This window comes from Sus scrofa, chromosome 9 (genome assembly GCF_000003025.6).
Source record: "Sus scrofa isolate TJ Tabasco breed Duroc chromosome 9, Sscrofa11.1, whole genome shotgun sequence".
In the NCBI taxonomy this organism is placed as follows: domain Eukaryota; kingdom Metazoa; phylum Chordata; class Mammalia; order Artiodactyla; family Suidae; genus Sus; species Sus scrofa.
The window spans coordinates 119060485-119087808 of record NC_010451.4 but is presented as its reverse complement, the minus strand read 5'-3'; the positions used below and the strand labels follow the sequence as shown (position 1 = coordinate 119087808).

Sequence of the window (27324 nt, the reverse complement as noted above, 5' to 3'; positions counted from 1 at the left end):
CCTCCTGGGATGTCCCTGAATGCCAACCCTCTTGGCCCCTCACCTTAACCAAGGAGGCTGCCCTGCTTAGGAGGTAGGGACAGGTATTGTGGGTATGTACTGGCCAGGTATGGCAAACTTTCCATATATGACTGCATGGAACACTTGCGGTCATAGCCGAGGCTCTTACAGGTGAGGAAATCCAAGCCCAGTGACCCGCCAAAGTCCCAAGACTAGTAGAGTAGGCTTGGTGTCAGATCCCACCCCCTTGTCCCATCAGGTCACACTACATAAGTGGGACTGGCTGCCCATGTCATGATTTAACCTCAAGGAGAGTTGAAAGCAGGATGGTGGTGGATGCTCCAAGTTCAGTCAAGCCTGGATAGACACGCATGTCTCCCGGCTCTCTTTTCTAATTAGCTGCCTCTGGTCTTGGATATAATCCACTCAATTGCTGCAAGCTTCAGTTTTCCTACCCATCTGGGGTGGATATTGGTTACCAGCAGCAGAATATACTCCGAGTTGGCTTCAGGCCACACAGGGTGGCTGTTGGAAGCATGTCAAGAGAGGAATGAAGGACAGGGATGCAGCCGTGGAGGGATACTGTGAAACGCTATGCCAAGAGAGCAGGAGACGCACAGACTTCTCGATGTGACGAGCTCCCGTTATCAAATATCCGCCAACTCTTTATTTTCACACCCTTGACCTTGTCCTTGGCAGGAAATTAGAGATCCCAAAGTGTGCATCCCTATGTCAGCAGACCTCAAGTCCAGGATTGCAGGTGCAATACATGTTTGTCGTTCTTATTTGAGATCCACCTCCTGTTCTGAACGGCCCCTAAATCCTGACGCTGTGCCCACAGTGACACTAGAGCAGCCCTCTCCACACACCCTGTCCATGTTCGCTGGCTTTCAACACTCACCCCTCTCCAAGTCCTTTCCTTTCACCTCCCCCACCAGCTCCCTCCTCCTCACCATAACATTTCCTGTTGCTATAAGATAAGTGCCCCAAGCAATGTCTGCATGAGTGATGGGCTATAAAATTAAACGGCATAAACTATTCCAAATGAACCACCAGACACTCTGAACTTCTCTCTTCGCTAATTTCCAGACACAAACCCAGCCCATCCAGGGACGGAGGAGAAGGATGCTAAGCGCATCGGGTGGCTTTCAATAAAGGCATCTTCTCCTCCTTTGCATTCTATATTTGATTCCTAAAGCACAGAGGGCTTGCATCTGGCTCGGGTTGCCTGGAGTTTGTAATCAGAGATCCTGGGAGAGGGCTATTGTTTTTATGATACCAAGACAATAATATCTTAAACAGAGTCCAATTCAGTTAGGTCTTAAGAAGAAGGAACTTTTCCCACTGCCAAAGAGCTCCATCTGAATCGTTGGCATGGCACTCTGGGGGACGGAGGACAGGACCTGAGTGCTTCCCAGCCTCCAAATCTCACATCATTGCCATTCCTTTGGCCTTTCTGATGCTGAGGCTCCCATTCCTCTCAAACCCGTCTCCTGAGTTTGGTCCCCCATGGAAGACAGCAGACTGAAAGCAGAAAGCAGGGCCACTCTCCCACGGTCCCACACTTGGTACAGCTCTTAGCCGAGCTAGAGATGGTGCCTCATAACCACTCTGCAAAGGCCAGCTGCTCCCCTAATGTGTCCTTAGGATAAAGCAGCGGGTTCTTTGCACAACACAAGAGATCACCGAACTAGACCGAGGCATATGAGGATGGGTGTGCTATTGCTGCAGGGTAGTGGCAGAGGTCTTGGGAAGGACTAGGAGGCAGGAGGATCTGCGTGTCGAGTGGTTTGAGCGATGGTCTAGGTGTCAAGTAAACCACATCAAGAGTTCTCTCAAGAGAATGACAGCAAGTTGTTAAATACTGGTCCCAGAACTGGTGGTAGTTCTTGCCATTAGAAGCCAAATAAGGCAGGGAGGACTTCTTCACATGAAAGATCCAAATTGTTTTTGACCAGGTATGAAAAGCATGAAAATCATCACAGGGCTGCTTACCGAGTAACTGCACCTTGTTCTCCGGACTCTGTACCAGGACGGAGCTGACCGAGTCCAGGTTGTCGTAGTTGCTGCAGCCCAGGGGGCCGGTCCTGGTCTCTGTGACCTAGAGAGGGAAGGGCAGGGTGTGGGTTTAGATAACAAGTCAAAATTTTCCCTTCCCACTGCCCTTTTCCGGTCAGCCCATCTCAGGCTCCGTGTCCTGTCAGTGACCAGCTCCAGGAAAGATGTAGGTCTCCCCACCCTGGGAGCATAAAGCCATTTTCTTTCTTGTCCTAAGTTTGTGAGTATCAATGGTGTAGGGAAGGCAGAAGTGATCGTCTATACGTGGAAACCTTGCAGAGGGAGATTTTGTCTATTTTTTTGTTTATTTTCGTCTTTTTAGGGCCACACCTGTGGCATATGGAAGTTCCCAGGCTAGGGGTCAAATCAGCTACAGCTGCTGGCCCATGCCACAGCCACAGCAATGCAGGATCTGAGCTGCATCTGCAACTTACACCACAGCTCATGGCAGTGCCGGATTCTTAACCCACTGAGCGGGGCCAGGGATTAAACCTGTGTCCTCATGGATGCTATTCGGGTTTGTTATCACTGAGCCACAACAGGAACTCCCCCAAAATTTGTGTCTGGGAAGAGGAAACTCAATGCAGGCAGAGGAGGCTGGACCTTCAAGCTGGAGTTCCCCTTTGTGCCCACCCCCAGAGGAAGACAGGAGGCCAGATGCTGATGCTATCAGCCTGCTGGTGAGCCCAGCTGCATCCACCCAATGTGGTGCTCAGAGGCTTTAGGGAGCCCGAAGATGAAAAGCACAGGAGAAATATGAGTTATGAGTATTATTATTAATATTAAACATTTAAGTCCCACCTCGGCACTGAGACGTCCTTTGAGAAAATCAGCCATGGGCTTACTGCATATTTTAATAAGTATATTAAATATACATAAACTCTTATAGCTATGTAATATTCCAAAACACCGAAGAGTCATTTTAAAATATTATAAAGTTGGCCTATCCGTTTTTCCCTGATGTTTAAAGTATAAGATGAAAAATGAGAAGCTTTAAATGCACTGAAATAATTATGTAATAAGAGTGATGGGGACCTGAGGCCCTTTCTTCTCAGGATCTCGGAAGGCTTTGCCAACAATCAATCAACCAATCAAGGGGTATTTATTGAGCAGCCACTGTTCAATTCCACGCAATTTATCAAACATTCATAGAGTGCCTTTCTCGGAGTTCTTCAAGGAAGTCGGCCCTGATACCTCTGACCTTCTCTCCTAGCTCCAGGCACCTCTGCTCTGCAGCAGGCATGCAAGTCACAGCTTTCCATCCTTTCCTGCGAGTGTTTGGTTAAAGCCTGGGTCCTCCACATACTAACGCCTCCACAGAGGTAAGCTTATAGTTTTTTTTGCTCACCATGTTGTCAACGGCAATTAATGCAGTGTCTGGCACATGGTAGGTCCTCAGTAAATTAGAGAATGTACAAGTAATCCGTTCCAGGCTTTGTGGGGTAGAGAAGTGGGCACGAGGATGTCCAAGTTACGTGGCGTGTCCTCCAGGAAGTTACAACCTGTGGGGGAGGCAGGTGTGCACACAGCCGAATGATACACATCCGTGTGGAGCAGAAGCAACACGTCATGATGAACCCCGAGGAAAGCACAAGTTTGAACAAGGGAGGAAGTTGCAGAGGAGATGCCAACTGGGTTGGTCCTTAAAGAGGAAGAGAAAGTGGGCAGGAGGAGAGGGGAGGGGAAGCACTGTGAAGAAAAGAAGGGCTGGCATGATCTACAACACACGGCTTCCAAAGTGTGTGGTGTGTGTGTATGCCATGCTGCTGGTTAACACAGTGAATACCAAAGGGTAAGTGACAGAATTCAAGAGAATTGAGTACACTCAATCTTAAAAATACACATGGGACAGAGTGATGGTATAATACTAATAACACAGTAAAGAGAAAAGAGAGATCCTTGTAGCTTCGAGTGGTCTGAGAAGGCATCGTGGAGAAGGTACTGCATAAATTGGTCTTGAAAAATGAGTATGGATGGGACGGAAGCGGGGGGTGGGGAACTGGGAAAAAAAGAGGTAATTGCAGATGAAGATCAAGGGGTAGCAACAGACTCAGTGTGTGAGAGACAGCAAGACCCAGCCTGGATGGGGAACGGGACCAAGACCATGATAGGCTGAACAGCCTCTCCACAGCTTCCAAGTTCATCCTCCAATATCATCCCATTTAACCTTCACACTGACTCTGACACAAATCTATGATCCCTTTTCAAAGAAGGAAACCAAGGTCCAAGAGCATGACAGAGCTGTTGAGGAGCTGAAACAGGATTCTGATTTTTGAGTCCTCCAGGTTCAGTCCAATGCCCCATGTCCCCTGAAGGGCATGGCAGCAGGCTACAGAAAATTAAAATGGGTCAAACCCATATAGATGGCATCACTCTTAAATACAAGTCTGAATAGACCAGTTTATCCAAAATATCTGCCCTCTCCTCCAAACATGAACATGGGGCAAGACACATTGTAGAGACTTGGGATATCATCCTTATATTGCAGATGAGGGAACCCAGGTCAGACAGCTTCGATGATTTCTTCAAGGTCACACGGCTAGTCACCTGCAGGGCTAGGTTTCGTTTAACTCATTCACTCATTCTTCATCTCATTTATTCATTTATCGAATATTCAAGAAGAATCTCAAACTCACAGTGCATAAGACACAGTCCCTGCCATAAGTTTAAGGACAAGTGGAAACATTGTTTCTAGAATCCTGGTGTTACACACGGTCCTGCCTCCTCCACAGGTGGGCACAAGGTGCTGAATTATGCCTCTGTATTGAGTGAGTTGGTGATTGGCTAGGTGTCAGACTGCAGTGGGAAGGTGAAGCCAGGCTTATTTCAAGGTAAAGTCTTCGTCATACTGTGCAAAACTCCCTATAAGACCAACCATGGTCAAGGACTAGCCCCGCTATTCTGGGGAAGCCTGCCTCTCTCGGAATGGGGGTGGCTGCAGGGCAGAGTGGGATGGTGGGCATGGTACTGGAGAGACTGCCTCGAGTGAAGCTGGCCACCATACTGTCACTGAGCTCCGCACTGGCTTTTCTATCCACCCACTCTTGAGTCGAACACTCACCAGCAGCAGGTCCAGGCAGGGAGAAAGCTACATGCCTTATGTAGAAGTAAGATGACTCCCAGAGGGGTGAGCAGAGCACAGCCACTTTCCTTGCCTTTATCCTGCCCTTATCCCTACCTATCGAACACCTGCCCCCCCCCACCCCACCCACACGGCCATCTCATTCCGCATTCTGGTGCTGACTCTGATGCTATTTTCTGATTTTTCCTTTGCTATTTCCAAAGGTCAGTTCCACAAGAGGACAGTCAATTAGGTAAGTCACTGAAAGGGTGTGAGTAGCTTCACTTTGTTAATTGTGGCACCAAGGATGAGAATGAGGAAGAGACAAAGACCACAGTCCCCCTGCTCACTTCCTGTTAGAGGCAAAGATTTAAGGCAGGCGCGCTCAGGTGTTTTTGTTTGTTTTTAGGGCTGTACCCACAGGGTATGGAAGTTCCTGGCTAGGGGTCCAATCGGTGCTACAGCTGCCGGTTTACACCACAGCCACAGCAACTCGGGATCCGGGAGCGAGGCCAGGGATCCAACCTGCATCCTCCTGGATCCCAGTCAGGTTCAATAACCTCTGAGCCATGACAGGCACTCCCTTGCTCAGGTTTTACTAGACCCCGAAGTCATGGCTTTTCCCACTGTTCTGCTCTGCACTACCTCTGTCCTCCCTAGAGAAGCAAGGAGGTAGAAAGGTAGAGGGGCACTGGAGAGGGTCCTCTTGCAAATGTTCCCCCAGCACTGGCTTGATAAGCAGAATGAGCTGAGGACCCCTCCCGCCAAGTGATGCCAGTCCCAGAGTCGCTGGTGGATTGGTCGAGAGAAGCTTGTGCTGCTCTCTGTAGAAGAGGCAGACAGCTTCGGCAGATTATCCAGCGAGTCCACGGAGATAACAGAAAGTACAGTTCACTCAGGCGCACACGTTCAAAGAGGGTCTCAGATAAGCTTTCAGAAAGAGAAAATAATTGTGTGCTAATTGGTCTGTTGACAGAGACCGTCCTGCCTTCAGAAAGCCCTGATGGATCTCAGGTTCATTAGCACATCCAATTTTCCATAAATACCAGGTTGTGCAAATCTTCATTCCGGTGAGTCTGCTCCCCTCCCCAGCCCTTCACTCTCTGGCGGCTCTCCTCCTGCCTATGGGAGCACCTGCGAAGCTGAGTGCCCTAAAATGGACTTCTAATTGTGAGCGATAGGGCCGGCCAGGAGAGTGGCTGAGAGTGTGCGTGATTAAAAGCACTGCAAATTGAATCCCAGGCTGCCGCAGCGAGGGATAAAGACAAGTCACTGTAAGGATGCTTTGTGAGAGCTGCTCCCTTTTCAAAATAATTATCGAAATATATTTAATTTACAATGTTGTTAGTTTCAAGTGTAAAGTGATTGTTTTATATATATATATAACTTTTTTATTCTCTTCCATATAGGTTATTAGAAGATATTGGGTATAGTTCCCTGTGCTGTATGGTAGGTCTTTGTTAGTTATCTATTTTATATATAGCAGTATGTAATATTTCTATTTTATATATAGCAGTATGTAATATTTTCATTCCAAACTCCTAATTTATCCCACCACCTTCCCCTCTTGCTAACCCTAAATTTAATTTTGAAGTCTATGAGTCTGTTTCTACTTTGTAAATAAGTGCATTTGTATTTTTTCAGACACCACAAAAAAAAAGTGACAATGGTTTGGTATTGGTCTTTCTCTTTCTTCACGTAATATGATAATCACTAGATCCATTCATGTTGCTGCAAATGGCATTATTTCATTTTTAATGGCCAAGTAATACTCCCTTGTGTGTGTGTGTGTATATATCTATATATATATATAGATATATATACACACCTCTGAGTGATATTCCCTTGTATAGATATACCTCATCTTCTTTATCCATTCATCTGTCAATGGACATTTAGGTTGCCTTCATGCCTTGGTTATCATAAGTAGTGCTGCTATGAACATTGGGGTGCATGTATCTTTTTGAATTATATGTGATTTTCTCTGGATATATGCCCAGGAGTGGAATTTCTGGATCATATGATAGCTCAATTTTTAGTTTTTTAATGAACCTCCATACTGTTCTACATAGTGGTCTCCACCAATTTACATTCTCACCACTCCCTTTCACCATCCCGTGATCCACATAAACTTTTTGTGTGGGCTCTCTGCAGGCAGCTCATGAGCTTCTCAAACCCATCCCACCAAGTCCTTCCTCAGCCTTCCATTAAGCAGGGGATGAGGTGCAACTAGGAAATTGGCCCTCCCCTCCTTCAGGGCTCTGATCCCTTCCCAGGTATTATGGATGGAATGAATATGCATTTAGCCCTTTATAGTTTGCAAGTGTTTTCATGTCAACTGTATCATTTGGTGTCAACTGATCCTTTGGTAGAGTAAGAGGTGATATAATATGTATCAGGAGGTAGGGAGGGGCGTGCAGACTACTAATCAGAAGAAGCGCCAGCCATAGGGCCAAAGCAAGGCTCTGGAGGCCTCCTGATGGCATTAGTCTTTGGTTGCCTTTGGGGAGATCCTGGGATTCCGAGAGAGGGATAAAAGTGCCACATGGCAGATTGGGAAAGCCCATTTACCAGCTTGTATGCAAGCATTTTAATATTTTTAATAACAGATATAGCCATATCAGCTGACCAAAAGCCCTGGATACAGGTGAGTCAAACAGTTGCTAAGTCTCTGTGATGGAGTTCAGTAACTTCTCAAGGTCACAGAAATAGTATCAAGGCTGAAACCCAATCCCCAGTCTTCTCACTTGAGTAAGTGTGTCTCTACTAAACCAGGTCACCCGCCTTCTCCTATCTGGCATTTTCTCAAGTGTCTCATCCAAGCCTGACACTGTGAAGGGACCTGGAACTGTATGCATGTGACAGTCCCCACTGTTCTGAGCCCTCCTGTTGTACATGGAGAGAAGACGGGCATGTAAACACCTGCAGTATAATCCTCGAATAGAGGTGTGTGCTGACCAGGGTAAACTTTGCAAAAGAAGGGGATTTCAATGGGGTCTCAGAGGCACGTGCTAGATAAACAAAAGGGGGCCGAACACCTCTTTCTCCATGTTAGTGAAAAGAAGTTGCTAACAAAGGGTACAGAGGAAGAGTACACTTGCTTGGAGAAACAACAAGCAGGCAGATATGTTTGAGGATTTTTCCTTCACCAGAGCTGAGCAGTTGAGCAGAACCCCTCACACACACCTACCTCCATCCGAAGTAAGGACAGTGCCAGAAGCCAGCAAAGCCCCTACTAAGGCATGTGCAGTAGAGGGAAGTCAGTGGCAGGAGCTGTAGCACCCATGGAAGAGTATGGGCTGCAGGGTGCCCTTGCTGAATGGATCTGTAAATGGCATGTGTTAAAGCAAAGACATGGTCTCTGGGGGGACAGCACTGCTGTCAGGACAAAATGGTCATGTCACCTCAAGCAAGAGAGCAGAGCTGTGGGATGCCAACCCCTCCCTTTGTTCCTTGGTCTAGGGGTGTGTGTCCTCGGACAGGTCATGCGCGTTTCCAGGTGTCATTAAGACATGTGAACATGAAGACCTGAGAGTGGAAGTAGGAGAAAATACTAAACGACCCTTGTTTTTTCATGGTTCACTGAATTGCAGCCCATGGGGAGAACCCATTTTTCTCCAAACAGGGAAACTCCAGGTCAGTCAGCTCCAGGGAAGGTGAACAGTCATCTCACATCCAGGTGTAATTGAGGAGTTCCAAGAAGAGACTATCAAGGCTGGCAGCCCTTCTGTTGAGTTCCAGTTTCAGAATGTGCATCTTACAGGCACTAGAACAGATGTAGCTTTGAGGGCCTGCCCACCTCTCACTCTGCCACCCACGGACCTTGCTAAAGAGATGAGTCCAGTAAGCCATGCCTGAGATTATATAACCCCCACTCTTTAGGATGTTGGACTAAGGTGGATCCTGAACCAGATTCTTGCTCTGGGGAATTTAGAACTGTGATGCCAAGAAAAAAAAATTAAGGGGTGATTTCAGACACTTAAAAAATTCAGAACAAATAATATCAAATACCTACTATATACCAGGAACTGAGGATTCTACAAAAGACAAGAGAGGGGTCCTTGTCCTGATGGCACTGGCTAAAAGATACAACAGAAAGATAATAGTCAGGGCCAGAGTCAGCTCAGAGCAAGGCAAAGCCAAATGGAGGCTGAAGTCACTGATGTACAGAAAGTCTAGAAAAAAGAGGAAAGAACTTGAATAAGAAAAGCAGGAAGATGAAGTGGGTACAGACGGAAAAGTAGAGACCTGTTCCAACAAGAAACAGAGTAAGCTGGGAGTATTTAGCATCCTTTCACAAGGCCCATGTGGCTGGATTTGATCCAGTTTCTTGTCCCTAGAGATTTGTTACAGCCTCATCACCAGAGTCCTCTTAACATTACATCTTGATACTCCAGCTACCTTGTTTCTCTCAACTACACACACTTATATGTACTTGCACACACACTGAAAAGAGCTAACCCATTTGAAAAATGAGGTTACTCATTCGTTCATTCATTCAACAAACCTTTACTCACTATCCATAATTTGGCAAGCTCTGAACTCTTACCAAGAACCAAAGATGTTTAAGACCCAGTCCCTTACACAAGGACCTTATAGTCTCAGAGGTTCTATGTTAACCAGTAATCATAGTTGAAGTGATAATCCCTACAAAAAGCATGTGCTGGAAACACTGAAGAGAAGCATTTAACTACCTTGGGAGTCAGGAAAGGCTGCATGAAAGAGTTACCTTTTTGAAAACAAACAACTCAATTAAAAAATGGGCAGAAAGTCTACAAAGACAATTCTCCAAAGAGGACAGATGGACAAAAAGCACATGAAAAGATGCTCAACAATGCTCATGATTAGAGAAATGCAAGTCAAAATCACAATGACATATCCCCTCACACTGGTCAGAATGGCCATCACCAAAAGTCTACAAATAGTAAACATGGAGAGGGTTTGGAGAAAGGGGACCCTCATGCACTGTAGATGGGAATGTAAACTGGTACAACCACTGTGGATAACAGGATGGAAATTCCTTTAAAAACTAAATCTAGAACTACCATATGATGTCAAAATGCCATTCCTAGGCATCTATCTGGAGAAAAGCATAATTCAAAAAGATACATGCACCCCAATGTTCATTGTAACACCAGTTACAACAGTCAAGACATGGAAGCAACCTAAATATCCATCATCAGAGGAATGGATAAAGAAGATGTGGTACATATACACAGTGGAATATTACTCAGCCATAAAAAAGAATGAAAGACCGTCATTTGCAGCAACATGGATTGACCTGGAGATTATCATACTAACTGAAGTCAGACAGAGAAAGACAAATATAATATGATGTCACTTTTTGTGGAATCTAAAAAAGTGAAACAAATGAACTTATTTACAGAATAGAAACAGACTCACAAACTTCAAAACAAGCTTACGATTACCAAAGGGGAAAGGTATATGGGGGATAAATTAGGTGTTTGGTACTAATATGTACACACTACTGTATATAAATTAGATAAACTACTGTATAACTCTATGTCATATTCTGTAATAAATTACATAGGAAAAGAATCTGAAAAAGAATGGATATATGTATAACTGAACCGCTTTGCCAGACCACTGAAGCTAACTCAGCATGGCAAATCAACTATACTCCAATGTAAATACAAATTAATTTTTTTAAAAGTGACTTCTTTGAGCCAAGAAAAGCAGGGTTAGGAAGAGCCAAGACAGACAAGGTGTCAGGTCAACAGACAAGCATGGCAAGGAAAACAAATAGCAGGTACCAGGGAAGAGAGACACGAGAGCATGGTATATTTGAATAAAGACCAGTAGGTAGTTAGGACTGGCTTCATGGTATAAATGCTAAGTGAAGTGTTGAGGGTTGAGAAGAGTATAAAAGGATTGTTTGGAGTTGAAACTAAAAACAGGGCTAGATCTTCAGTGGCCTTAGTGTTTTGTTAAGAAGAAGAGGAACTATCCCATTTCAAGGTCTATTTGTACTGTTGCTTATGCTTTCTATATATTTTCTTATTTGATCTTCCCAGAAATCCCTTAAGGTAGAAACTTTTCTAATTATTCAACAGTTTTAGAAGGAACAATCTGGAGATGGGAGAAGTTTGGTAACTTGTTCAAAGACGTGCCAAGAGCAGTGGCCAAACTCATACTCTAGGGTTTGAGCCCATGTTCTTTCCACCACATCACACTACCACCCCTGCTGGGAGGTGGTGGTTTGGGCTCTGTCCCATGTACAGACAGGAGCCACAGAAGGATTTTAAGCAAGGAAATAATAAGACATGATGATCTGCATTTATGCGAGCACCATAGATAGTGAATTAGGGAGCAGAGATGAGAATGCAGACAAGAAGACCAATTATGCAGAACAATCAGGTAGAGGAATGGGGTTCTGAATTATGGGGACAGCCGTGGGCACGAAGAAGAAGCAAAGGGCAAGGTGGAGATTTATGCAAGGGAGTGATGACTGTGATAGACTAAGGGATCTAAGCTGGACAAACAGTGTGAGGCGCCGTGGTGGTGGAGACCTAGAAAGTGAAACGTAGGCCAGGTCAAAGGGTAGGAAGAGACATTAATGAGACCATGGAGTTATTGATCCAGGCCTACTTTTCATGAATAAAATCAACTCTTCTCTGCCTTTGACATAGCCCAGTAGAGGACTGAAGCAGGAGAGGGGCTTCCACAGAGTTCTCTAGTCTTGGTAAAGCCACCTCCATGTGACTGCAGTCCTTCTTCCATCATTTTAAGATGCCTAAGGTACCAGCCTCCCAAATGTACCCTAAGTCCATATGAACTTCAGTCTTCCTCCTCTTGCAGCTGCTCTCTCCAGACACTGTCCATCCCCTAATCAGACCCCTTTCTCCAGTTAACCTCCACCGTGCTCAACGAGTCTCAAGATTAGTCCTAAACAAGAACATCTGTAACCTCAATTTTTGCTCTAACCACAACCTAGCAGATCCTGGGGATGTGGTTTCCCCCACAATCTTCTCTAATGGTGGCTGTATGCTTTCCCACACCTCACGTTGGCATGAGTGAGGTGGGTCTGCCACTCCAAGGTCCTGAATACTGTTCCTCCTTCCCCTCCAACCATTCCTGGATCATTTGAGGCCAGAACCATCAGGACACTAACCCACTACCCCTCCGTGTTGCAGTCTATTTTTTTTGTTACTCCCGCCCCCCGCCCGCACTCATTGAGGACTTTCAGTATATAGCTTGCTTACCACCATCGCCCTTATCAACCCCAAGTCTCTATCATTCTTGCTGACTTCAGCATCCATGTATCTTTTTATACTCTAGCCTCCCAGTCCCCTGGCATCCTCACCTCACTCCTCATCCTGTCCTCCAAGCCCATCTTAGCCTCCCACGCCCATGGCTGCGTCCTTGACCCTCTATAATCTCAATATAAAGCATCACACACTTGCACCTTCTCTCCCCTCTTCCCTCTAACAAGTTATCAAACCTTCTTAGACTTCCAATCTTTTGACCTGGGCAACTTTTTACTCTCCATCATCCGTTCATGGGCTCAAATCCCTTGATCCATCACTGTAATCTCTCCTTTCGATATACTCTCAACTCCTTTGCCTATTTTTCTTGCATATTTTACACACACACACACACACACACTCGTCCCTAGGCTAAATCCAACTCTATCTATTCCATACCTGTCTGAACATGAAGTGCTGAATGTAGCTGATAAAACTCCCAACTCTGCTGACGGGCCTCGTGTTGTAATTACGACCATGAGCCTCAAATTGGCCCTCAGTGCTGCTCAACAACCCGTACCATTTATCTAGTCAATGGGTAAATTTAACTCTTGGAAAGACCATTTCATACATTCTTTTCTCCACAATTATTCCTTCCTTTTAGCCATGGCCTTGGCTTGTTTCACCAAGGAAATGGGGAAAAATCAGAAGAGTACATCTGCCCCCACCCCCCAGTGCACCTGTATTGTAGACTCTGTATCATCGCCTGCTACAAAGGATGAAGTTATTGTGGTCCTCTGGGAGACCTGCCATTCCACTTGTGCACAGACTACCTGTCTTACTTATTCAGTTGCTTCTGCAGTTACCTCCCGTCTCTCCTGCAGCATCTCTTTCCCCCTCTCTACTGAGTTGTTTAAACCAACATACCAATATTCTGGACTACCTCCCATTTTAAAAACAAAATCACAAGCTTCCTTGACCCCACATCACTCTCCAGTTATCACCCATTTTCCTATTTGCCTTTAGAGCAAAATCTTTTAAGACTGTCTCTACTCCTCTGATTGCTCATCTGCTCTCTCCCTTGAAACTTCTCCACCCAGCCTTTGGCACACTTCACACCAATGAAACTACTCTTATCTAGGTTCCAGTTACTGCCACATTGCCAAGTTGAAGGTCAATTCTCAATCTGACAACTCAATAGCATTTAATACAGTTGGCTGCTTCCTCCTTTTGAGAACCCTTTCTTGACATGGCTTTGGGACCCAGCTCTGGTTTCTCTTCATATCTTTCTGCTCTGTCTCAGCCTCCTTTGCTGAATCCTCCTTTGGCCCACTTCTGAAAAATGATGTGCTTCATGACTCCAAACCCTGGAGCCACTTGATTCACTGCATTCAGTCCTCAAGTGATCTCATCTCATCCTTTCCCAAAGTTTTAAATACCAACTATATATATGAATATATTGGTACGCCAAAGTTGTCTCTCTCCAATCATGACCTTTCTCCAGAAATCCTGGTGTTTATATTCCAACTGCTTGTTAGATATTTCTAGTTAGATATATAATAGGAATGTCAAATCCAATATGTCTAAAACTGTACTCAATTTATTTCTTTTAGATCTACACCTCCTCCTAGTACGATCCTTCCCAGTTAATGAAATCACTGTTCATCAGGTTGCTGAGGCCAAAAGTCCTAGGGTTAATCTTGACTCCCTTCTTCCAATTTCTTTCTTTCTTTTTTTTTTTTTTTCCTTAAGGGCCGCACCCTCAGCATATAGAGGTTCCCAGGCTAGGCGTCGAATCAGAGCTATAGCTGCTGGCCACAGCCACAGCCACGCCAGATCCGAGCCGTGTCTGCAACCTACACCACAGCTCAGGGCAACGCCAGATCCTTAACCCACTGAGTGAGCCCAGGGATCAAACCCACAACCTCATGGTTCCTAGTCGGATTCATTAAGCACTGCGCCACAATGGGAACTCCCTTCCAATTTCTTAGCTAGCTCTCTAGAGGCTCCACATTCACGGTATAACCTCAATGGGTGAACTTCTCACTATCTCTGTGACACTGGCTTTGTCCAAACCACTGTTTCTTTCCTGGACCACTGCAATAGTCACTGCCTGGGTCTCCAGGATCCCTCCTTCCCCTCTTTGCCCTAGTCAGTGATACCCTCAGTATCCAACCTCTGTAGCCTCATCTCCCTCCTCATCCCTCTTTTGATTCCCTCCAGCTCCACTGGGTGCTCCTGGACCGCACCAAGCACATTCCCACTTCAGGGCAGTTGTGCTCGCCCTCCGCTCTCCCCTCTCAAGATATCCACGTGGCTCACTCCCTCGGTTTGGTCTTCCCTAAAGCACCATGTCTCCATCACCCTCTGCCCTCATCCCTGACTTCCTTTATTTATACCATGAATCCCACCTGACCTTATGTATGTATTTAATTACATCTCCCTGCTCACGAGGGAGCAGGGACTTTGATACGTTTTGCTCTTTCTTGGATTCTCAGTACCCAGAACAGTGCCTGACACAGAACAGGTGTTCAATAAATACTCACTGAATGAATAAATAAAGAATGTTATTCTTGGATGGGAAAAGGCAAGACCTAAGACCACACTGACCTCCATTCAGCATTCTCACTTTATATTTAGAGGCAGACAGACTATCCAGTATTCTCAAGTATCTTTACTAGCCTTCTCTTCCCTCAAACAACCTGAACTTTCTTAGAAAAATGTCAGTAGAGAGGATGGGATGGAGGTTATAGTTATTAAAATTATAGTAACTATTGACCTAAAATACTGATCTCTTGATCATATATATCACTCCCCTGCTTGTTTGCCATCGCACTTTGACTTATATTGAAATTCCTTATCTCAGCCATGCAGTCTGGCTCCAGCCGACTTCTGAACCTCATCTTGAGCCAGCATCTTTCTCATTCACCACAGACCCAGCAGTCTTCTCTTGTGTTCCACCCAGGCACTGCACTGGTTCCTGCCTCAGGGCCTTAGCATTACTGTTCCTCTGCCTGAGCACTGTTCCCTCATCTCCATACTGCGGGTTTCTGATCATCAGATCTCAGCCTCAAAGTCTAAACCCAACGGGCCCTCCCTTGATCAATCTGGCTAATACTAGCTGCTTCCCTCTCTTCCCCCCAGGAAATCTGTACCTACAACTCAGTCTTTTCCTTACATCATTATCTGGAATTACTGTGCTCATTTTTACGTGTTTATGACCTTCCTCCCCCTCTGGAATGCAACCCCTGGAGAGCAGGGCCCTTGGAGACCGTTCACCGCAGTCCCTCACCTGGATCCTGCCTTAGGATTAGATGCCATAGGACCATCTGCTGCAGAAGGAAGACCCAGAGCATGTCTCAGGGCTGTTTGGGGTTGTACCCACATCACAGAGCTTCTCCCCCACTTCCGTCAGTCAGGCCTGGCTGACTTGGATCTGGTTAAGACCCAGGTCTCGCTTTGGCTTCTCCCTGCCTGTCTGTCCTCCCTCTCCCACACTTCTCTGGCCGTTACCTTGATGGCCCCTGTGGCTATCTGGATATGGTGCAGCCGTCGCAGGGTGCTCTCTCTGTCGATGAAGTAGGAGGCTGCCAGCTGGTGCAGGGTTTCCAGGGACACGGCCGAGCTGTTCCCACTGCCCCCGACTATAGGGGCACTCCCTGCCGTCTCCGACTTTCGGCTCAGTTTCCGCTTGTCCACAAAAATGGTCAGGGACTCTTCTCCTATAGCCAACAGCATGGGTGCATCAGTGAGGCCTTCAGCTCCCCAACCCCCTACCAACAGGAATGTGAAGCCCTTTAACAAGGAGATGGAGCTAAGAAGGAGCCTGTTGCCTGAGGACAGCCTCTTCCCATCTTCAGATCTCACCAGAATGTGCCCCAGGATAATGGCACCACTGCTGGAGTGGCCCTCCTCCTCTCTTCTTGCTTCTGTAATCTCCCAAAGCTCATCCCCCGCCCCTCCAGCTTATCCACTTAAAGTCCTCTATTGATCTCTGTCTGAGGCAATCTTCCTCCATGGGGAAGATAAAATTCTCTCTCTCAAGTTGTTTATAAGAAGTCATCGTGGATATTCCTGCTCCCTAAGAAAGGGCAGAAGCCTTGAAGCTCAACCTCCCTCCTCCCCATCAAATCCTCAACACCTACCACATGCCAGCAGCTGGCCTGAACCTTTGGAGGGTTCCTTTTTGTCCACAAGAGAGTGAGCTAAATGTTAGAATAAATCCCACTTTCTTCTCCCCAGAGCAGGGAGAACTCTGCCTCTTCTGAGCTTTTGATTCTGCCCTGGGACCCAGCCATAGGTCGTGCCCTCCTCCTCCCCCTTTACCTCCAACCAGCTCAGAATTACTGGAATTGATTTGGTTGGGTACCAGTCTTTATAGAGTGGGAGCAGAAAGGTCAAGGACTCAATGGGCATTTACTTCTTTGCCTATGGGTCTGACAATTGTAGCCACAGCCAATATTATTAGGATATGGAGAAACCTGGGGGCTCAATGGACCAATCAATAGAAAACTGGGAGCGCCCCCTGCTGGCAGGTGCTTAGTAGGAGCCTGTCTGTCTCCCAATGTCCTTACCCCACACCCCTTCCCCAAAAGGATGCTTTTAAGCAAAGAGCAAAGCACTGAAGTGAATTTAGATGTTAAGAGATTACACTTTTCACAAATGCACCAGATGAAAAAACTTCTCGGTCAGTGATAGGCCAGTACAAATGAAAGACCCAGGAAGAATGAAGCTAATCAATACGTCTTAAAGCTATTTTCAATGATCTGGCAACCAGTGAGTGCAGGATCAGGATATTGCTTACCTCCAAGGGTGGCAGAAAGTAAGAAATGAGTGCCGTACTTTTTGATCAGGTTTTCAGTAACCTGTTGCAGGTTGGGTCTCCTTCCGAGGAGGCGGATGTTCCGGATAAACTCTGGGGCAAGAGGCAATGGCAAACTAAAGAAGTCCTTCCTTTCTAGAGCCAAGTTGTTCACTTTCCAACGGGCAAACTCCCTGCAGGAAGAGTCAAGGGACAAGGAAAAGCTCATTGTATTTTAGAACAAGAGGCAGAAAATCAGAAGCAGGTGATGCTGTTCCTCCACTTGCAGCCCCTCATCTCTTCTCAGTGCACACATCTCTCCACATGGAGGCAGCCGGTACCTGAAAGAGCCCTCTGGCCTCCCGCCTGGCCTCTCATGCCCAGGCCGTAAGAAAGCCCTAACTCAGCTAACCTCCATCAGAATACTCTCCTAGCCAGCTTTCACATTGGAGAAGGGCTTCTTCATATGAAGGTAGTCATGGCAGCAGTGTCGTGGGGAAGAAACAAACACTGAACATATTGGAAGTTGTTTGCAGAAATAAGATCTAGTCACATTGCCACTCGGTAGATGAGTCCCACCATAGCCTCAGTTACCCATTTTTATAGTTAGGAGGTTGGTTTAGACCAACAGTTTTCAAAATTTGGGGTCTCAGGACCCTATCACACTCTTTAACATGATGGCGTCCCCCATATTTATGTGGCCTATATCTACTGATAATTACAACCTTAGAAATTAAAACTGAAAAAATGAACTGTTTCATTTAAAGACAACAGAAAAAAATTCATTATATGTCATAAATACATAACAAATAACATATTTGTATGGACAATAACTACATGTTCTGAAGCAAAACAGATTTAGTAAGAAGAGTGGTATCACTTTGCCTTGTGGCAAATCTCTTGGAGTTTCTGCCTTAGCAGAAGAGAGCTGCAAATTTTATTTGCTTCTGCATTCAATCTGTTGTGATAATTATGGATATTCTTCTTTGGTACCACACTAAATTCAACAAATGTAGTTTCTTAAAGGTTAGAGTGTGGAATCCGAAACCATATCAATAAACTTTTCATACTCAGTTACGTTAAAATCCAGAGTTCCACATTGTTTTTGAATGGATCTTTTTATGATTTTGTAACATCACGTATTGGTCATCCATCTGGAAAATGTGAGAATACTGAGATATTCATATCTTCCACATTTTGACACTTTTTATTATATAATATCAAAACATCATATTTGTTAATATCACCACAAATCTCTCCAGAAAAGTCTTTAAATATTGGAAAGCTGTCAAGCTTATGATGACAAATACAAGTTTTCCCAAATTCCAATTTTTGTTTGAAAGCTTAAATTTTATCATTGGTAGAAAATATTGTCAGTTGTTTTCCTTGAAGAGGTAGGCTTGCTTCATTTTTTTTTTTTTTACTTCTGAGAAAATGTCTGCCAAACACTAAAATTTGAGTAACCATAGTTTGTCTGCTGATTGTTCTTTCAAGAAAAATTCAGTCCAATGAAGAAAGTGGATACTTCATTTCACAACTCAATCACAAAAGTATTTTTGAGACAATCATCCTTCGTCAGGAACCCAAAACATACTTTATGTGTACTTCTCATTCCATCATACAGAATATTAAAAAGACAGGTGCTCATAAGTCAACATCCAATAAAAATAATAAATTTTACTACTTCAATGACACTCATGAAGCTAGCACGCATGCAAATGTATGTGTACGTGTGTGTGTGTGTTTAGGTGCAAGTACGTAATGATGAAAACATGACGACTAGTGTCGTTTGGTGAGACTGCCCTTATTCAAAGAAAGATGCCAGCAGTTCCATTCGCCACAGCCTTTGTACTTTTAGTGCAGATATCAATATGGACATCCTGAAAGGGACTAAGAGGATATACATTTTGAGAAGATGTATTCTAGAAGATAACAAAGTTCCTTTCTAGTCCTACCTGGAATTTTAATCTTAATGATTTTCTCCTCACTGAAATGTTTGTATTTTAAAGGATGAAACGTAAATGATCACATCTGCTAGTAAAAACGGAGTTTTCCATTGCCTCCCAAATGATACTAGGAAGCTTAGATCAGCTTCACTGACTCAGAAAATCACAAAATGTAAAGTCTTCTCAACTTCTCACCCATCCCAATTCTGCTCTTGATGACAGTGCTAAAGCTTGGTGAAATCTTTCTCCCAGATCCATGAAGCACAAATGACAAAGCTACAGAAACAATAAAAGAATTAAAAATAAATAAAAATCCAAGCCCATTTAAGGTCATAGCATCTCCCTATCTAAACTCTAGAAAATAAGAAAGAAAGAGTTTTTCTCTTGTGGTGCAGTGGGTTAAAGATCTGGCATTGTCATTGCTGTGACTTGAGCTCCATCTCTGGCCCAGGAACTTCTGCATGCTGTGGGTGTGGCAAAACAAAAAGAAAAACACAACTAAGAGAGAGAGAAGAGGATTGCATTCTAGACATTACCAGGGAAACAAAGGAAAAGGAATGATTACTAATTCATGTTTCCAAAAAAGTCTTTTAAAAGTCCCATTGTATGACTTTATCTAAGTGGACAAGTTCATAGTAATACATTATCTTTTATTTTCCTTGCTCAGAAAATAATAGACTTTAATTAAAACACAGGGTATTTGTCAGAAGTGTTTTCTTTCACAAATCCTACTGCAGTGACAATAACAAGTTGCTTGAGATCATTTCTTATTGGCTGGATAGCCAACCAAAGACATATAGTAGCTTAATAGATAAGATCTATGTTCTAAATACAAGATTCACTTCAGCTCTAAGGACACATAAACTGAAACTGTAGAGATGGAAAAAGATATCCCATGCAAATGGAAACCAAAAGAAAATCAAGAAAATATGGTATTTATAAGTATTTATGCACCCAACATAGGAGCAACTAAATATAGAAAGCAAATATTAACAGGTCTGAAAGTAAAAACAGACAGCAATACAACAATAGAAGGCATCTTCAATACCCACCTTTCAACGAAGGATAGATCATCCAGACAGAAATCAGCAAGGAAACACTGGCCTTAAACTACATTTTATAACAGATGGACATAATATATATTTATAGAACATTCTATCCAGCAGCAGAATACACTTCTCAAATGCACATGGAACATTCTCCAGAATAGATCATATGTTATGCCACAAAACAAATCTTAATAAGTCTAAAATGACATCTTTTCTGACAATGGTATGAAATTAGAAATCTATTATAATAAGAAAATTGGAAAATGAACAAATACATGGATATTAAACAGCATGTTCCTGAACAACCAACAGGTCAAAGGAGATATCAAAAAATACCTTGATAGATCACTGGTGCCATATTTTAGACTCCACATATAAGTGATATCATATGGTGTCTGCCTTTCTCTTTCTGACTTACTTCACTCAGTAAGAGGGTCTCTAGTTCCATCCATGTTGCTGGGTTTAGTAGATGCAAACTATTGCACTTCTAGTGGATAAACAACAAGATCCTGCTGTACAGCACAGGGAACTATACATCACTTCTGATGGAACAAGATGGAGGATAATGTGATAAAAAGAATGCATATATATGTATAACTGGGTCACTTTGCTGTACAGCAGAAATTGGCAGAACATTGTGAATCAACTATAATAAAAAAATTAAAATAAAAAAAATCTTGTGACAAATGGAAATCAAAACACAAATACCAAAACTATGGATTGTAGTAAAAGCAGTTCTAAAAAAAGAAGTTTATAGAAATAAATGACTACATTAAGAAAAAATAAAGATTTTATATAAACAACCTAACTTTATAACTCAAGGAACTAGAAAAGAAAAAACAAACTCAGCCCAAAGTTTGCTAAAGGAAGAAAATAACAAAGATCAGAGTGGAGATGAATGACATAAAGACTAAAAAGACAATAGAAAAGACCAATGAAACTAAAGGCTGTTTTATGAAAGGTTAAAAAAAAAAAAAGACAAATTGTTAGCTAGACTAACCAAGAAAAAAGGAAAGAAGACTCAAATAAAATTAGAAATGAAAGAAGAGACATTACAACTGATACCACACAAAGGATGATAAGAGACTACTATGAACAATTATACACAAGTTGGACAACCTAGACAGAATGGATAAATTTCTAGAAAATTTATATATATATAAATATGTCTACTATACATAGAATCATGAAGAAACAGAAAATCTTAACAGTCTAATTACTAGTAAAGAGATTGAATCAATAATCAAAAACCTCCCAATAAACAAAAGTCCAGGACCAGATGGGTTCTATATCAAATTCTACCAAACATTTAAAGAAGATTTAATACCCATCCTTCTCATACTCTGCCAAAAAAATAGAGGAGGAGTAAAAGTTACATACTCATTTTATGAGGCTACCCCTACCCTGATACCAAAATGAGACAAGTACATTATAAGAAAATTATGGACAAATATCCCTGATAAATACAGATGCAAAAATCTTTAGCAAAATACTAGAAACTGAATTCCTCAATACATTAAAAGGATCATACACCTTGATCAAAGTGGGATTTATTCCAGGGATATAAAGATGGTTCAACATCAGCATATCAATCAATATATTACACCATATTAAGGAAACAAAGGATAAAAATCATACAATAATCTCAGTAGATGCAGAAAAATCACTTGAGAAAATTCAAAATTCATTTACGTTAAAAACTCCCAAAAAAGTAGGTATAGAGAGAACATACCTCAACATAATAAAATCCATAAATGACAAGCTCACAGATAATATCCTACTCGATGAAGAGCTGAAAACTTTTTTTCTAAGATCAGGAATAAGACATTCTCACCACTTTTATCCAACATAGTACTGGAAGTCCATGCTTGAGCAATTAGGCAAGAAATAAAAGTCATCCAAATTGGAAAGAAGTAAGTAGAATTGTCTTTATTTACAGATGGCAAAACATTATTATATACAGAAAACCCTAAAAGCCACCAAAAACTGTTAGAACTAATAAATTCAGTAAAGATATAGGCTATGAAATCAATATACAAAAATCAGATGCATAATAATAATAATTGTGAAATATCAGAATATCACCATAATAATGAAATATCAGAAAGAAATTAAGGAAACAATCTCATTTATAACTGCATCAAAAAGAATAAAATACCAGGATTCAGAGACAAGATTGAGGAATAGAAAAACTCAAGCTCACCTCCTCTCATGAAAACACCAAAATTACAACTGACTGCTGAACAACCATCAACAAAATAGACTGGAAGCTACAAAAAAGATATCCTATATCCAAAGACAAGAAGAAAATACATAAGGATGGTAGGAGGGAGATGCTTTTGTGATATAAGCAATCCCATACCCACCAAGTGGATGACCCACAGACTGGAAAGTAACTACATTGCAGAGGCTCTCCCACAGGAGTGAGAGTTCCAAACCCCATGTCAGGTACCCCAACCTGTCGGTCTGGCATTGGGAGGAGGAGCCCCCAGAGCATTTGGCCCTGAAGGCCAGTGGGGCTTGAATGCAGGAGCTCCACGAAACTGGGGAAAACAGAGGCTCCACTCTTGGAGGGTGCACACAGGAATTGTAGCTGTAGGTCTGGGAGGGTCACTAGGGAAAAAAAAGTCAAAAACCACAAGACAAGGATGCCACTCTCACCATTTTTAGTCAATATACTATCAGAAGTCCTAGCTACAGCAATCAGACAAACAAAAGAAATAAACAGAATCCAAACTGGAAAAGAAGAGGTAAAAGTGTCATGCTATGCAGATGACATGATACTATATACAGAAAACCCTAAGGACTCCACACAAAAATTACTTGAACTGATCAACAATTTCAGCAAAGTAGTAGGATACAAGAAATTCAGAAATCGGTTGCATTTCTGTATACTAACAATGAAATTTTAGAAAAGGAATATAAAAGCAAAATACCTTTTAAAATCACACCCCCAAAAGTTAAATACCTAGGAATAAACCTGACCAAGGAGGTGAAAGACTTACATGATGAAAACTATAACATTAACCAAGGAAATTACAGAGGATACAAAGAAATGGAAAGATATTCCATGCTCCTGGATTGGAAAAGTTAATATTGTTAAAATGGCCATACTACCCAAAACAATCTACAGATTCAGTGCAATCCCTATCAAATTACCGATGACATTTTTCACAGAACTAGAACAAACAACCTGAAAATTTATATGGAACCATCAAAGACCCAGAACTGCCAAAGCAATCCTGAGAAACAAAAACCAAGCTGGAGGCATAACTCTCCCAGACTTCAGACAGTATTATAAAGCTATAGTAATCAAGACAGTGTGAGACTGGTACAAAAAAAGACATACAGAACAATAGAGCACAATAGAGAACCCAGAAATAAGCCCAGACACCTATGCTCAATTAATCTTTGACAGAGGAGGCAAGAATATAAAATGGAAAAAAGACAGTCTCTTTACCAAGAGGTGCTGGGGAAACTGGATAGCTGCATGTAAATTAATGAAACTAGAACACACCCTCACACCATGCACAAAAATAAACTCAAAATGGCTTAAAGACTTCAACATAAGACAAGACACCATAAAACTCCCAGAAGAGAACATAGGCAAAACATTCTCTGACATCAACTGTGCAAGTGTTTTCTTAAGTCAGTCTCCCAAGGCAATAGAAATAAAAACAAAAATAAACCAATGGAACCTAATAAAACTTACAAGTTTTTTGCACAGGGAAGGAAACCATAAAAAAAAAAATCCCAAAAGACAACCTATGGAATGGGAGAAAATAGTTGCAAATGATGCAAATGACAAACAATTCATACAACACAATAGCAAAAAAAAAACAATCCAATTGAAAAATGGGCAGAAGACCTAATTAGACTTTTCTCCAAAGAAGACATACAAATGGCCAACAGGCACATGAGAAAATGCTCAACATCACTAATTATTAGAGAAATGCAAATCAAAATTACAATGAGGTACCACCTCACACCAGTCAGAATTACTATCTTTAATAAGTCTAAAAATAACAAATGCTGGAGAGGGTAAGGAGAAAAGAGAATCCTCCCACACTGTTGGTGGGAATGTAAACTAGTATAACCACTATGGAAAATAGTACGGCAGTACCTCAGAAAACTAAATATAGAACCACCATATGATCCAGCAATCCCACTCCTGGGCATATATCCAGACAAAACTTTCATTTAAAAAGATACATGCACCCCTGTGTTCATTGCAGCACTATTCACAATAGCCAAGACATGGAAACAACCTAAATGTCCATCAACAAATGAATAGATCAAGAAGATATGGTACATATACACAATGGAATAGTATTTGGCCATAAAAGAACAAAATAATGCCATTTGCAGCAACATGGATGGGACTAGAGACTCTTATACTAAGTCAGTCAGAGAGAGAAAGATAAATACAATATTACTTATATCTGGAATCTAATATATGGTACAAATGAACATATCTACAGAAAAGAAACAAATTCATGGACACAGAGAACAGACTTGCAGTTGCCGAGGGGGTGGGAGTGGGATGGGCTGGGAGTTTGGGGTTTATAGATACAAACTATTGCATTTGGAGGGGATAAGCAATGAGACCCTGCTGTATGTCACTGGGAACTATATCCAATCACTTGTGATGGAACAGGATGGAAAATATGACAAAAGGAATATATATATATATATATATATATATATATATATATATATGTATATGTATGTGTACGTGTATATATATAAAACTGGGTCACTTTGCTGTACAGCAGAAATTGACAGACATTGCAAATCAACCATAACTTTAAAAATTTTTTAAATAAAAACAAAAGAATAAATCAAGGTACCGATGATAATTTCTTACACTTCAGTAAGCTGAGTCTGGGTCCTCTTCCACTGTCTTCAGTGGACATGAACAACTTCCAATGACTGTCCATAGTCCACACTCTACAGTCCAGCAGTACAGAGCTCCCATTCAGACTCTGCTTTGCTTTATACCCAATGTTAATGATCAACAGCTCTAATCCTCCATACTAGTTCTCACAACAATCTCTGCCACACTCCTTGTGTTAAGATCTCCAAAGATGGAGTTCCCACTGTGTCACAGTAGGTTAAAAATCTGACTTCAGTGGCTTAGGTCATTGCAGAGATGCAAGTTTGATCCCTGGTCTGAAACAGTCAGTTAAAGGATATGGTGTTGCCAGCAACTGATTCTTGGATTCAATCCCTGGCCCAAGAAATTCCATATGCCATAGGAAAAAAAAAATCTCCAAAGAAATATGACCTTGGAGTTTTGCACCTTCCTTAGTTCAACGTCTTCCTTTGTTCAACATCAGACTTGATATATTTTACTATACTACAAAGCTACAGTCATCAAAACCATCTGGTACTAGCACAAAGACAGAAATAAAGATCAGTGGAACAGGATAGAAAGTCCAGAATTAAACCCACGCACCTATAGTCAACTAATCTATGACAAAGTAGGCAAGAATATACAATGGAGAAAAGACAGCCCGTTCAATAAGTGGTGTTGGGAAAACTGGACAGCAACATGTGAAAGAATGAAATTAGAACACTTCCTAAAACCATACACAAAAATAAACTCGAAATGGATTAAAGACCTAGATATAAGACGAGATACTATAAAACTCTTAGAGAAAAACTTAGGCCAAACAGTCTCTGACATAAATGACAGCAACACTTCTTAGATCCACCTCTTAGAGTTATGACAACAAAAACAAAAATAAACAAATGGGACTTAATTAAACTTAAGCTTCTGCACAGCAAAGGAAACCCTAAGAAAAACAAAAAGACAACCCACAGAATGGGAGAAGATATTTGCAAATGAATCAACTGACAAGGGATTAATCTCCAAAATTTATAAACACCTTCTGCAGCTCAATACCAAAAAAACAAACAACCCCATCAAAAAGTGGGCAGAAGATCTGAACAGACAATTCTCCAAAGAAGACATAAAGATGGCCAAAGAACACATGAAAAGATGTTCAACATCACTCATTACTAGAGAAACACAAATCAAAACTACTATGAGGTACCACTTTACACCAGCCAGAATGGCCATCATCAAAAAGTCTGCAAACAGTAAGTGCTGGAGATGGTGTGGAAAAAAAACGAACCCTATTACACTGTTGGGAATGCAAATTAGTGCAACCACTGTGGAAACCAGTATGTAGATTCCTCAGAAAACTAAAAATAGAACTATCATTTGATCCAGCAATCCCAATCCTGGGCATCTAGCCAGGGAAAACCATGACTCGAAAAGACACATGTACTCCAGTGTTCATTGCAGCACTATATACAATAGCCAAGACACAGAAACAACCTAAATGCCCATCAACAGAGGAGTGGATAAAGAAGATGTGGTACATAGACACAATGGAATATTACTCAGCCATTAAAAGGAACGAAATAACAGTATTTTCAGCAACATGGATGGACCTAGAAATTATCATGCTAAGTAAAGTCAGTCAGACAATGAGACACCAACATCAAATGCTATCACTGACATGTGGAACCCAAAAAAAGGACAGACTGAACTTCTTTGCAGAACAGATGCTGACTCACAGACTTTGAAAAACATGTTTTCCAAATGAGACAGATTGGGGGTTAGGGGGACACACTGAGGGTTTGGGATGGAAATGCTATAAAATTTGGTTGTGATGATTGTTGCACACCTGTAAATGTAATAAAATTCATTGAGTAATAAAAAAGATGATATATTTTATTATATCACATATTTTATCCAAACCAAAGTTTTGAGTATATCTTACTTTAGTGAATCAATATATTGAAGCTCAGAAAGCTAAGTAATTCACCCAAGGTCACGCCACTATTAAGAGGAAAATTTGGGGCATTCCCATTGTGGCTCAGTTGTAACAAACCCAACTAGTATCCGTGAGGACTCCAGTTCAATCCCTGGCCTCGCTCAGTGGGTTAAGGATCTGGCATTACCTTGAGCTGTGGTGTAGGATGCAGATGTGACTTGGATCTGGTGTGGCTGTGGTGTAGGCCAGCAGCTGCAGCTCTGATTCAACCCCTAGCCTGGAACGTCCATATACCATGGATGTGGCCCTAAAAAATCAGAAGAAAAAAAAAAAAAGGAGGGAAATTGGGGGTATTAGAATTAGAGGAGGGGAGGGAGTGGGAGGGATTGGGAGCTTGGGCTTATCAGACACAACTT

General features: G+C 42.3%; 1 protein-coding gene across 4 annotated transcripts in view; it reads right to left on the bottom strand.

Annotated features, from left to right (window-relative positions):
- The window catches only part of BRINP2 (BMP/retinoic acid inducible neural specific 2), a 127676-nt gene that overhangs the window by 7537 nt on the left and 92815 nt on the right, over positions 1–27324 (bottom strand). For all 4 annotated transcript variants that reach the window (XM_021063690.1, XM_021063688.1, XM_021063689.1 and 1 more), the window contains 3 exons: positions 17129–17319; positions 15838–16046; positions 1996–2101 (listed from right to left, as the gene is read on the bottom strand). In XM_021063690.1, coding sequence (XP_020919349.1) covers positions 1996–2101; positions 15838–16046; positions 17129–17319 — 506 coding nt within the window. The remainder of the gene's footprint in view (positions 1–1995; positions 2102–15837; positions 16047–17128; positions 17320–27324) is intronic.